The 13,177-nt window shown below is 38.8% G+C and overlaps 1 protein-coding gene across 12 annotated transcripts in view; it reads left to right on the top strand.

The window, feature by feature from the left end:
* The window catches only part of MARK3 (microtubule affinity regulating kinase 3), a 65,344-nt gene that overhangs the window by 24,421 nt on the left and 27,746 nt on the right, over nucleotides 1–13,177 (top strand). For all 12 annotated transcript variants that reach the window (XM_054067890.1, XM_054067891.1, XM_054067897.1 and 9 more), the window contains 5 exons: nucleotides 1,968–2,016; nucleotides 2,711–2,776; nucleotides 5,258–5,328; nucleotides 11,991–12,047; nucleotides 12,928–13,164. In XM_054067890.1, the coding sequence (XP_053923865.1) occupies nucleotides 1,968–2,016; nucleotides 2,711–2,776; nucleotides 5,258–5,328; nucleotides 11,991–12,047; nucleotides 12,928–13,164 (480 nt within the window). The remainder of the gene's footprint in view (nucleotides 1–1,967; nucleotides 2,017–2,710; nucleotides 2,777–5,257; nucleotides 5,329–11,990; nucleotides 12,048–12,927; nucleotides 13,165–13,177) is intronic.

Here is a 13,177-nt window from a genome sequence, read left to right on the forward strand (position 1 = left end):
CCTTTTTTTTTTTTTTTTTTGCTTTTATTAAGTACATCTAGATTTCTGGGTTGTTAGTAAGACGTGTAGACATATTTAATATCTTTACTTTATATGCAATCTGACCTGAGGCGAATCTTGCAGCAGCAGTCTTTGCTTCCTTGCTGTTAATAACAATACTGTTATCTCTTATATTAAGAACTCTTTCTTTTCTCCCATGTCTGCATTCCTGTGCAGCTGTGGACTTCTGTTCTCTTTACATTAAGTTCAGTGTGATCTGTTATGTTACTGGTATTCCTGTAGAAGTTGGTGTTAGGTTTAGAATAAAGCCACTTCATTAATTCCGCTTTTTGAAGTGTGCTGTTAGAAAATAATTGAGGCTTAAGAACATCAGCCCTCTGGAGTCTTGGGCTAGCATGGGGGAACCTGCCAAGGGAGAACAACTAGGCACTGGACTGCTGTATAGCATACTGCCTAAAACCGTAATTCTTTGGGTTTTCCATATACAATAGTATTTGTACTTCAAGATATATTTTTTCAATCTTTTTTTTAATCTTGGGTCTTTTCTGGGAGAAGAAGTGGGACTGCTTTTTATTCTTCTGCTATTAGCCACCTTCATTAAAAGCAATATTTTATGGTGCAGTAACAATACCTGTGGCATTTTTAGTATTAACACTTATAGGTTTATGTGGGTCTTATAATTGTCTTTTGCAGAAGAGAGTTTTCAGTCGTGGAAATGATTAACAGCCGATCAGTGAGAGACTGTTTTTCCCATATTATCATTGAGTTGCAGGAGGACAGTTTGCTCTGTGATAGGCAAAGTTAAAGTCTTTGGAAATAATTAGTCAGGTGAGGATCTCTTCACATGAGTATTGGTGGGAGGGGGGTGGGGAGACAAGATCCTTACAATCAGTGGGTGGTCTCTGGGTGCAGCGCTGTGTATCGAATGTGATGTTGCAGCTTGAAATGGGCAGTTGTATTCCTCACCACCCATCCTGACAAAGTAGATGTGCTGGGATGGGCAAGGGAGCTACAACACAAAACCTTAGACATGGAATATTTTTATTTGGAGGAGTTATGTGTTTCGTGAGGTCTTTTTGTTAAATTCATTCCTGGACCTTGTGCATCAGTCTGGGTTAACACCAGTGCTTGCAAAAGGGCAAGCGGTGCAATCCTGCTGCATAGGAAGGTGGTTGGTAAAGAGGGTGGGAGCGGGCTGGTCCCTTTGAGACTGTACTCCTTAAGTAATGGTGTTCCTTCTGTCTGCTGAGGATTGCTTGGTCAGGAAAACACCATTTGTCTTCTACTCTATTAATTTTGACAAGAACGCTCACCGTGTTGTGAGCCAAGCAGGTTTGGAGGCTGAATGTCTGGCAGTTAAGAGTGGGAGCTGCGGTGACGAATTCAGGACTAGTTGCCACTGCATGTTAGTCGCCTTGCAGGAACACTTCTGAAGGGCCAAGAGGGAGCCTTGCCTCCTCATCTCTCCTTAATACTTGCTCCTCGCTGATGTGGTTGGATAACACACTGTTGGTGCAATATAAGTAGCTGTTTTTTCACCTGTGAGTTCCTGTTGTAGCAGAGTAATTATCTGGCTTCAACAAAGTACTGAAGAATGATGAGTTCATACCAGTAACATAGTGCAGTGGTGTTCAACGGGTGCTCTGGTGGGGATTCCTGAAGCTTTGGAAAGTGTTTTCTGATGAAAGATAGTGTGAGATGTGGCCAGCAAGAAGCTGCATGAGTTCATAACGGTCTTCTGGCCCCAAAAGTCTGCAAACCACAGAGCTAATTTGTTTGGAGAGGGGTGTTAAAAGAAGCAGGCACTTAGCTTTTCCCTCCAACAAATGCTTATTTCATTAACTTCATTGAAATGCTAATACTGTTTACCCTTTGTGCTTAAATATATATATAAAAATTCTCAGGCTTTGGGAGGAATGGATGTTACCTGTTTCATTAACTTGTTTCATGTTTTATTTTTATTTCAGCTCTTTAGAGAAGTACGAATAATGAAGATCTTAAATCATCCAAATATAGGTACCTTGTTTCTTTCAGCTAATTTCTAACTCTGGAGAAATATTAGTTTTTTCAATGTTAAAATTATTGTAGTATGAGTTTAAAAAATGGTTCTGCTCTAGGGTGTCAATTTATTGTAAACTCAAAGTAATCAATACTTTTTCAGAGCTGCGTGTTTAAAAAAAAGTTTTGATTGCTGCAGAAAACCATTGTATGCATTTTGCTACTTTTGAGTATAACAATGATTCTGATGGGATTTAAACTCTCATTAAAAATGTGTATTACACCAAACCCAAGAAGTGGTCAAGAAATTGTTCAAGATTGTACATTTAAGTGATGTAGTATTCTTGCATTACTGTCAGCAAACTGTCTGATAACTCATTTGTCACCACGTATGCTAATTTAGTGCATAAAGTTGGCTGTTGCTGATGCTCAAGTCTGTGGAAGTTTTGCTTATTTAGTTGCTTTTCCCATATACCAGAAGCAAAGTATTGTTTCTTGAGAAAGTGTTCTTTGTGGTGTATCACCATATGTGATACAGTATTTTCTGTTTAGGAACATTAGCCAGAAAAAGTTTCTGCAGAGCAATAGTCTGATATTGTCAAGGAGCAAGCAAATAGAGTGGGGTTTTTTTCTGTGGCAGAATTAATTCTCTGCGGGGTTAACAATACTTCTGCAACTAGTTAACTGATAAATGAATGGCTTTCTTTTTTAGTGAAGCTCTTTGAAGTCATTGAAACTGAAAAAACTCTCTATTTAATAATGGAATATGCAAGTGGAGGTAAGTATCTCTCTGCTGTGATGACATGCATAAACAAATTGCCACGTGCGAGAAAGCACTTGTTTTCTTTAATGTTTGACTTTCTTTTTCAGCAAATATTAATGTAATGGTAGTGTAAAATCTTAAGCAAAATCTTTAATATTCTCTGGGATTTCTTTGGGAATTAATTATAACTTGTAATAATTGTAACAATAATTAATTAATTATAGCTTGTAAAACCAGCTTCTGAAGTTATTGCAGCTTAGTAACATTTGCTTTGTTTTCACAACTCAAATTTAATGGGAATCTTTATTCAGCCATCAATTGTTCCTGTCTGTAACAAATGCCAACCTTCTCAATTTATTGTATTCAGCCCCTTAACTCTGGTGTTCTGTTTGGTAAAAACACGTTCAGATTAAATATTTCTGTGTTTCTCTAACTGTTGCTTTCAAAAGCATGAGGTATTTAGATGTTGATAACATTTGACTTTTGTATCTTAATTATATACTTTCTTTGTCAAGAATTGTTAGGCTTAGCCTTATGCCATTTTAGGAAGAATTTTCATTCCTGATTGTGTGGTGGGAGGGGAGTGTGCATCATGCAATGTCAGATACTTTCACCAGAGCTAGAATTAAGGTGTTGAGACTTGAGTTATTCCTTGTTGGCTAAAACCTAGCATTCAATTTGTCAGTGTGACCCTTGAGCACCAGCAACTGGGAATCTCAAACAGTTGATCCTTTTCATGGTTTTGAGAGGGGAATGCAGAGGCTTTGGGGAAATTCAGCATTGAATTCTCACTCTGACTCTAGATTATGTGAAGCTTAATGAATTACTATTAGTCAGGTAATGATTCTCTACCTATATATGTTTTCTTCTGGCAGCTTCCTAAATACTCTGCCAAGATTTGTCTAAACGTAAACAATGTTGGTAAAATGGCATTGAAGTATTGACTAGTACAGGTGTTTGTGGAGGCCTCTCTGTGCTGTTTGATGGTACTAGACTTAAAAGTGAAGTCCTGTTGCCATCTAGTGATTAGCTTCTAGAAGGTAGAAGGGCAGAAGTTCTCTAAAGTAGTGAGCATCTCTCTTAGGGTGATGGAGAGATACATACTGTACTGGCCTAAGAGGCCATGAGCAATACCCTTTGTGTGTGCAATGTTGTGCAAGACAGGAGTGGCCAGTAATCTCAGTGACAGGCGTCAATTTGCCATATTTCCTTTTTATCAAGATACTGGTCACATATGATGCACATGAAATGTGGCTGTAGGATGAAAGAAACTGTTGCTGCAATTGCAACACTTTACATAAATTGGGGATAATTCTTTCTCTGTTGTCATTTTCCCTGAATTGTGGAGAAGTGTTCAGGTTTCTATGTTCAAAATTTTTTTAAGAAACAGCTGTGAAATACAACTGAGAGACTTAGTATTAAATAATTGACTACAAGGGGAAGCAAGGTTATTTTATAGAAAATCCTGACATTCCCTCAGATTGCTCAGTTGTTAACTTTTCCTGCTGTAGGACTCCAGAGTTTTTATTCAAATTTGATGGAGTTGCTTCTTTACAAAAATGCGAAGTTACTCAGTTATTCCCTTCTGAGGTGGCTGCCTACAAAATAGTGTTTTCTTGCTCAGTAGAGACTATTTAGATATTTGAGCCACTTTGAAAGTTTTTATTAATTTTGTGTATTAGTAAAGAATTTTTAGAACTGTACTAGTCTGTGTTTGTAGGAGTTTTATGTATGTGGCTAGGTTTTAGCAAAGAAAATCTCCCACGCTCTCAGAAACATGTCAGTGTTTTATGGGCCAGTTGGCTGCACCTAGAGCTCAAAGCTTGTAGTCTATATTGCTGCGCTATAAAATTAATGAATTGATTCAAGGGGAAAAAAACACAAAACACAACAGATCTTTTGTACTGTTTTAGTCATCTGCAGCCATACATTGGGCTGCTTCAGGAGTGCATCCTACAGATTTGTGTGAAAGATTATGTCAATGTGTATTGTGTTGCTGATTATTGTGACCTTCCTTGTGGGTACCTACAAGCCTAGATTAAGATTTCTTATTTTGGCTAGAACACGTTTATACTAGTGCACAAATAAAAATCTAAAGCTGATGTGAAAATACTCACAAATATCAGCAGATACGCTCACATATGAAGCGCTTTGTTGTAGGGCAAAAGCAACCCTTGTGAGAAAGTCTGTGAAGGGATGTATGTCATCTTTCTTTACAAAACAGAAGTATGCTGTTCAGTTTGCCATAAATCATTGGAAGGAAATGGATTTTTTGTCTGTATCTACTCATTCATTAAGTCTTATTATTTTCTTGTATGAGAGATGACTATGTAGTAAATTGCGTAGCAGTTGTGCCTTATTCTCTTGAGTTAACCTGTAATCATAAACTTCAAGTACAACCATTCTAGTGAAACTGCTCTGGGCAACCACTTGAGAAGAATCTCTGGATTCTCAAATTGGATTCTGAAATTAATGTGTGTCATTATTGAATTGTAGGGGAAGTTTTTGACTATCTGGTTGCACATGGAAGAATGAAGGAAAAGGAGGCTAGAGCTAAATTTAGACAGGTACGTACAACATTCCTATACATCAGCTTCCCCACCCCCCCTCTCGTGTTTAATGCTGAAATGAGCAAAACGGCTGTCCTTTGTGTTAGAATTCTAACAGTGTTCAGTGTGTTACGCACTTGTCATTCTGAGTGAGAAAGACTTGGATTATGGTAGTACTTTGAAGAGATTAGTAGTCAGTTCAATGGTGCTAGTTTGTTTAGTGCTGTGTGCCAGGGTGTCCAAGAGTGCCAGAACACACTGCTTGATTTGGAAGAGTATTCTGTTCCAAAATGTATTTCCTCTGGGGTGTTTTCATATATGCCTGGTTCCGCTGGTCTGTAACATTTTGGAAGTTATTCAGATGTAACAGGCTACAAACAGGCCAGTGTCAAAACGCAAGCAGTGCATGTAACAGGGATCTGTTCACATCCATACGCTTACATGAAAAGATGCAATTTAATAGTTGTTCTAAAACAACGTGGAAAAATAATTTCTAGGCTTGTTAGTTTAGATTTCTTTATGATGGATAAACTAGCCTTGAAAAGGTGTTAGAATTTCATTCATACGTAAAAAGCATTTCGGTTCTACACTAAAGCAATATTGAACAATATTTTTACATAACTAATTTACATCCAAATCTATGCTCCTGCAGCATCTATCTTCATTTGCAGGTCTGACTGGTGTGATATGGTTTGTTTTCAGGTCTTGTGTAGAAATTTGTAAATGACTATGTTATTTCCATCCCTTGTGTCACTTGGATAGCCTAGATAATCTTGTGAAAAGTAATAAATATCAAAGTTGTGCTCCTGCTTAATGACACAATAGGGACAAGAGTGTTTTATTGAATGGTACATAGGGATTTTAAAGTGGTGAATTGTGGCAGTGACCTGGCAGTGAGTTTCACTGGAAGGGCAGACTCCCATACCCTCATTTCTTAAGCGTAGCTATACAAAAGTATTGTAGAAAAAATTTGATAAGAATGCATGAGACTTCTAGGAAATTAATCAATGACTTTCACAAAATGCCTTATAAGGAGAACTTATACTTCCCTAGCGTGGGTAGTGTGACCAAAAGAAACAATTTGGGAACTAGGAAACTGTGCAACAACTGTTTCATACAGTAAGAACAGTGTGAAAGCAATATAAGAAATAAGCTCAAAAGTAGCAGTGAAATTAGAGGAAAAATAGAAATGTATTTAACCCAACATAAGAAGGCAACAAAAGCATTTCTGTGAAATCCTTGTTCTTTTTCTCTCATCTCTTTAAATCTTGTATTTATCCTCTTTAATCCTGGGAGAGGGGGCAGCGAGATGACCAAAACCCAAACAGAACAAACCCAAAAGAGCAGCTGCACACTTCTTTGTCCTCAATTTATTTATCACAGGCTGCATGGAAAAAGATCTTGCAGTAATTCCATTGGAATTGCACATTTGTTCAACAATTGTAGAATCCCAAGTTGGAAGGGGCCTCAAGGATCATCAGATACAACTTTTCTTGGCAAAAGCATGGTCTAGATAAGATGCCTCAGCACTCTGTCCACCTGAATCTTCTGTGTCCAGTGTTGGGGAGTCCACCACTTCCCCAGGGAGATTATTCAAACAGCTGATTGTTCTCATTGTGAAAAAATTTCCTCTTGTGTCCATTCAGTTTTATGGGCCAGTAATTTCCTGGATCCTCCTTTAAGCCCTTCTTCTAGATGGCAGGGGGGACATCAACCTTCTTTCAGTCTTCTGGGACATCCCCTGATTTCTGAGTCTTCTCAAAGATATGGAGAGTGCCCTCAATAGGTATTGGTCTTCTTTTCCATCTCTGCTCAAAACCAAGAGAGAAGGGAACCAGACTCAGAGGCTCACAAGTTAAGCCCAGGGGGTCTCTTCCTCCACCAACTTCCCTTAGTTTTAAAAGGGATGACCTGCTTTTGTGCTTCCAGAGCATTCTTGAAAAATTCCCAGCATTGCTAGCTCCTTTATCCTTCATGGAAGCTTCCCAACAGAATCTGCCCCAGCTGAGCTCTTATGTGAGCTGAAGTTTTCTCTTTCAACATTTAAACCCTTCGTCTTAGTACTAACCTTCAGGATGCTCAGCTGGATCCCAAACTCCACAATATTGAGACCACTACAGCCAATGCTATTGCTAACTGAGATTACAAAAGAGATTTTCATGAGTTGTGAGTAGCAAATCCAGCAGTACCTCATTCTTTGGCACCTCTAACATTTCTATGATGAAGTGGTCCTGTATGCATTCCAGGAATTTGATCGATAACATGAGCTGATGCGTTGTTCATCTAACAAATGTCTTGGTAGTTGAATTCACCCGTAAGAACCAGGTTCTGTTGACCCAAAGCTTGTTTAAGTGACCTAAGTATTGCTTTGTTGGCCCTGTCATCTTGATTTGGAGGTCAGTAGCAGATGCCTACTGTAGGATTCCCCTTGGAACCGACCCCTCTGATCTTGACTTGTAGGCATTCAGTAGGGCTTCTACAATCACCATAGTTAAGCTCTGTACATTCAAGGTTCTCCTTGACTCCTGAACTCCTTCTCCTCTTCTTCCCTGCCTGCCTTTACGAAACAGCTTATAGCCATGCATTGCAGTCCTCCAGTCACATGCATTGTCCCACTATATTTCAGTTATTCCTGTCATACCAGAGCTTTCCGACTGGTTGCAGAGCTGCAGCTCCTCCTGTTTGTTTGCCAAGCTGTGTGCATTGGTATACCATACACTTGACGTGGTTGGTCTTCTGACTCTCATCTTGGGAGGCAGCTTAGGAATGCGTGTTACTTCTGTTGGCCTGGCTTGTTCCCCAGTTGGGTGCAGTGATGTGAGTGTTGCCACTTTGGACCCTGCCCCTCAAGTCCTTTATTTAAAGCCTACCTCACCATGTTGTCCAGCCTGCTGCCAAAGATTCCCTTTCAGATAGGTGGATCCCATCCTTGCCTAACAGACTTTAGTCATCAAAGAATGTCCTATTGTCATAAAAGCCAAAACCCTCACGATGGCACCAGCCAGGAAGCCAGAAGTTGATTGGCATTATACGTCTATTTCTTGCTACCCCCTTTCCTCTAACTGTCAAAATGGAAGAAGAGATAGCTTGGGCACCAGTACTTTTCTCTTGCACCCCTTGCTTTGTAGTCTTCTGCCTGTGCTCCAGCATGCAGTGTCTCGTTCATGCCCATGTGAAAGAGTAGATAGCAGTCTGTACTCTTCATGAGTTGTGACACCCTCCCAGCAACATCTCAGACCTGTAAGGCAGCAAACCTCTTGTGACTCCCTGCCAGGATGGCAGATGGGCGCTTCAGTGCCCCTTAGGAGAGTCACTTATTACAAGCATTCGTCATTTATTTTTGTGCTACCTACTATACTGCTGGTATAGTTTCTCCTTACAGACCTTGCTTATGGGTATCTACAGCTGTTAGAGTTTTGTATTTATTTTGGTTGTAATGCTGGAGAGTGGAGAGTGAAGCAGAATCCTGCTTTTGTGGGTCACCAGGATCCAAGATGCCTCTGGAGACACTCCCTGTCTCCATCTCAGCCCCTGTAATATTGCAGCCTTTTAACTGCTTTCCTGCAATTTGACCGCCTGACTCAACGGATCATCATCCTGTGCACATCTTTTGCAATTACCTAATCTTTTCTAACAATTCAACTCCCTTTTAAGTGAAGACTTGTGGAAACAGGTCAAACATGTTTTACAGGTACACTTTGTACTTACTGTTGTGGGATAATGTGAGTTGTACAGGATATATGTAACTTCATTTTTCAAAAATCAGTGTGAAGGGAAAGAATTTAAAAGGTAGTTACCTGCTAAGCTGAGTGTTTGACCTATCAAGAGTTGATTTTATGTACTTAAGATTCTCAGCTTGGATTCTTCTTTTCTTTTCTGCTTCGGTAGACTAAACACTGTTTGTAAAGGTATGTAGGTGGCCTCACTTGATTCCGTTGAAATATACAGAACGATGTTTTCAGCGTCTTCATTTAAGTCTTGTCTCTTGGCACAAGCAGCTGGGCTCTGTCCACCCTCAGCAGCTGACTTTCTGACTATGGAGCTCAGTGCATTTTAGAGGACCTTGATCTCAAAGATAAGAGGTTCTCGAGAGCTTCAAAAGCATGAGCGCCTGTTAAAAATGGACAACACCGGTAGTAACCCAAGGAGCAGAAACTATAGCACGAGTGTATTGCACTTTTGTTAGTGAGAAGAGCATGCATACAGGACAGAATCTGGGAAACACTGTTCAGAAGTTGTCATTCATTAGACATTAGGACTCTGACTGTAGGACAGTGGCAAAGGAAACTAGGTCTTACTGGGTTTATAAGTCATAAAACTATTCATTTCACACAGAGGTCCCAGAATAGCTTCATATAGCTTTTAGCCATTCTTGAAGGGACAATGCCCTGTAGACCTGTTATCTGACTCAATACAGCTGTTCTTGTGTGAGATATCGACTTACAACATAATAGGGATTTGGTTTTTTAATTCACTAACTGGTTTACCAGATGATAGCTCTCTTAAAACTGAAGAAACAGTTGTGCCATGGTATAGAGCTTAGTTCTTACAATAGATTGTATTATATCTTGTATTCAGATCATTTTTCTTCTTTAAGTAGATGAGATTTCTTCATCGAACACTTGGGTTTTACCTGAGCAGGGACTTGCACTCTAGCAAGCAAAGAGCAGAATTTGGAAAATAAAAAAATCCACAAAATACATCTTACTCATATGTTACAGCTAAGAAACTAAATACTCCATGGTGGTGTGGAAGAGACCTTGAGAGGTCGTTTATCTGTCCTTTTGTCATGTAATCCTTATGAAGAATGATTTGTCTGCCTGGAGATAACTTGTTCTAACTTGTTTTTCAAAACCTGTGATTATACAGGTTTTTTAAATCCCTCCCAAGAAATGTATTTCAATGCCCCAGTTGTTACCTCTAGCAAAAAGGTCTGCTATTTCTTCCCCTCTCTCCCCACCTACAAGCAGCACCAGATTTCTCACGCTCAGGGTTGGAGTCAAGGGGTCTGTTAGTGGAACCAGTGGTGGAAGGTGAAGAACAGAGGACTCAATCTGGTCCAGCCATGCTTTGTGCTATTTTTCATTCTGCTTTGACCGCAGTTTTTTAATTATTTATGTCATACACACTGCATTATTTCCCTTCCATTTAGATTGGACTCCCTTCTGCAGTCTCTGTGCTATCCTGTTGCAATGCAGAGTAGTTCAAAAGCATCTCCAAAGGAAACTACTGATTGATTATCTGCTAGACCTTCCGCTCTTATGTACTCAGAGTAAAAGCAGTTCAGAAGTGAATGGTATAGTGCTGTGTCTTTGCAGTCCCGAACAAAGCTTGGGTGTTTGTCATACTGTCAGCGTTGGAAGTGCCTGCAGAGTGAGCTTGTGACTAGTGCTCAGGTAGTGGTAGCAGAGAGGAAAAGAAGGAAGAATAAAAGGATGGTACAAGTGATGATGTGGGAGAACTTTGGCAGTAACTGTAAAAAAATGAACTCAGCTTCTGAAAGAGGGACCCAACACATAAAGGAACAAGCAAAACCAGAATTAAAGTGTAGGGAATGGAAGTATTTCAACTTTTTGTAGACTGCTTGGTTTCTAAAGTGGCATTTTGCACTTGCATGATTCAGTAAAACAAGGGCACAAAGGTCATAACATCAGTACTTAGGTTTCAACCATAAAATTGACTGGTAGGTCAGTTCTTTGACCTACCAAGAACCTTACTTTCAGCTACTTCCTTTCACCTACTCTTAGATACTGGGAGAGACAACTTTTCTGTGTCGCAAATATTGATCTTAAATAAAGAATGGAAATATATTTAAGTGTAGTTATTACAGAAGATTATTTTTTATGTGCAGTTCCATTCATTTTGAGAAGTCATAACTTCTACCTCAATTCTGACCATGTATACGTGACAATAAAATCTATTTTATCACTTCTGTGACCATGGAACAGTAAGACTTTATCCAATTTTTCCATATGTATACAGTTCTGCAGCAATGCTTATGACTCTAAAGGAATGTACTAGGACGCTGTACTATGAAAATAGCTTATATAGTTTCCTAGATAAAGCAGGAAAAAATGATATTTGGAAATTAAGATGGAAGAAATTATTCAATTACAGTTGAGCGACAAATTTTTTTCATTGAGCTTGTTACTCTTAGACAGTATGCAAAATAGTATGCACTTAGCCAGCAGAGCTCTCTTAGATGCACAATTGCTTCTCGTTGCGTAAGTTTTGACAAACAAACTGTTTCCCAGTAGTTTCTCCAGTAGTTAGGCTGCTTTCTTATCCTTTTCTCTGCATGCTGCAGCATGAAATATTACCTTTGGAGGGGAACTGGAAAACTTCAGTCTAGAGGGAAAGCATTTGTAGCTATATACAGTTTTAGAATGGAAGTACTTTAGTAGCCTTTCTGAAAGTCATTGCTTCTACTGGTCTATAATTAGCCACACAGGAAAAACATAATCCTCTTTCAAGTACAGTAGAAACCAAATAGGTCAAATAACAAACACTTAAGTTATTTTGAAGCTTTCTCCCCAATACAATGGTCACAGTAGTATTTGGTTATGTAGCTCTGAGTGGATAAGTACAAGTCAACTTTAGTAATTAATTTTGAACTTTTTTATTAAAAGTCGTGTTTCTTTGAGATGTCACTTATATAATTGGGCTTGTTTTCTATCCAGATAGTATCTGCAGTGCAGTATTGCCATCAAAAGCATATTGTTCATAGAGATCTCAAGGTGAGTAGGAAAAAGTATGTGAAGTGTGTGTGTCAGCTGCTGTACCTGCCTCTGTGATCTTTATTGTGCCTATAAAATGTAGTGTATGTTAAGCTGATTGGTTTTTTTCTTTTGCGTGTGTTATAGCAAGTTTTGAGGAATGTTTACAGTATAGAACCATTTTAAGTAAAAGGAAGAGGATTTGTAAGACTTCTAAATACAGAAATGTAATGGCTTCTTGCTCTGTGATCAGATTAGAATCTGATGCAGGTCGGTCTTAGCTGAGTGGTCTTAAAAAAAATATACTTTTACAGAGGTTCGACAAGCTTTGGTCTCAAATAGAATGCATTTCCAGTTGTGATGATTAAACTGAAGTTTGGCTTCTTTGTAGCTTGGCATGAAATGGTATATCCCTTCTTCAAAATGTGCCTTTTATATTTGTAGAGTTGCCACAAAACTTGTTCAACAAATCATGGCTTAGTAAGTTAAAAAGAATCATCTCACCCCACCAAAAAAATCCCACACTTGAAATAAGTTTGAAGGCTACATGTATTACCAAACTTTTGCAAGAAAGCTACATAAAGTATGCATAGTGAAACTACCTTGTTTTCACCTTAATAGATCAAAAGCATAAATGACAATAGCTCAGAATGCATTTCTGTGGAGAAAACATGGTTTTCAGGTAGCTTAACAGCTTCCATTGTCTAAAGCCATTGTACAGAGATTTATAGAGTAGGGAATATGTGAGTGATAAGCTAAAGCATGCTGAAAGAGCTTGCAAGGAAGGGACTTTTTAACAGATACTTTAGCTTTTTGCTTTTTGAGAGTGAGTAAAAATAGACAATAGCATTTAAAATCAAGTATTTTAAGTTCATTTTACCATCCATTCTTTCTCTTCCAGGCTGAAAATCTATTGCTAGATGCAGATATGAACATTAAAATAGCTGACTTTGGTTTTAGCAATGAGTTTACAGTTGGAAATAAACTGGACACCTTTTGTGGCAGCCCGCCGTATGCTGCTCCAGAGCTCTTTCAAGGGAAAAAATATGATGGACCTGAAGTAGATGTTTGGAGTTTAGGTGTTATTCTTTATACCCTTGTGAGTGGATCTCTTCCTTTCGATGGACAGACCTTAAAGGTGAGTTTGTGCA

Source organism: Cuculus canorus, chromosome 5 (assembly GCF_017976375.1).
Source record: "Cuculus canorus isolate bCucCan1 chromosome 5, bCucCan1.pri, whole genome shotgun sequence".
In the NCBI taxonomy this organism is placed as follows: Eukaryota; Metazoa; Chordata; class Aves; order Cuculiformes; family Cuculidae; genus Cuculus; species Cuculus canorus.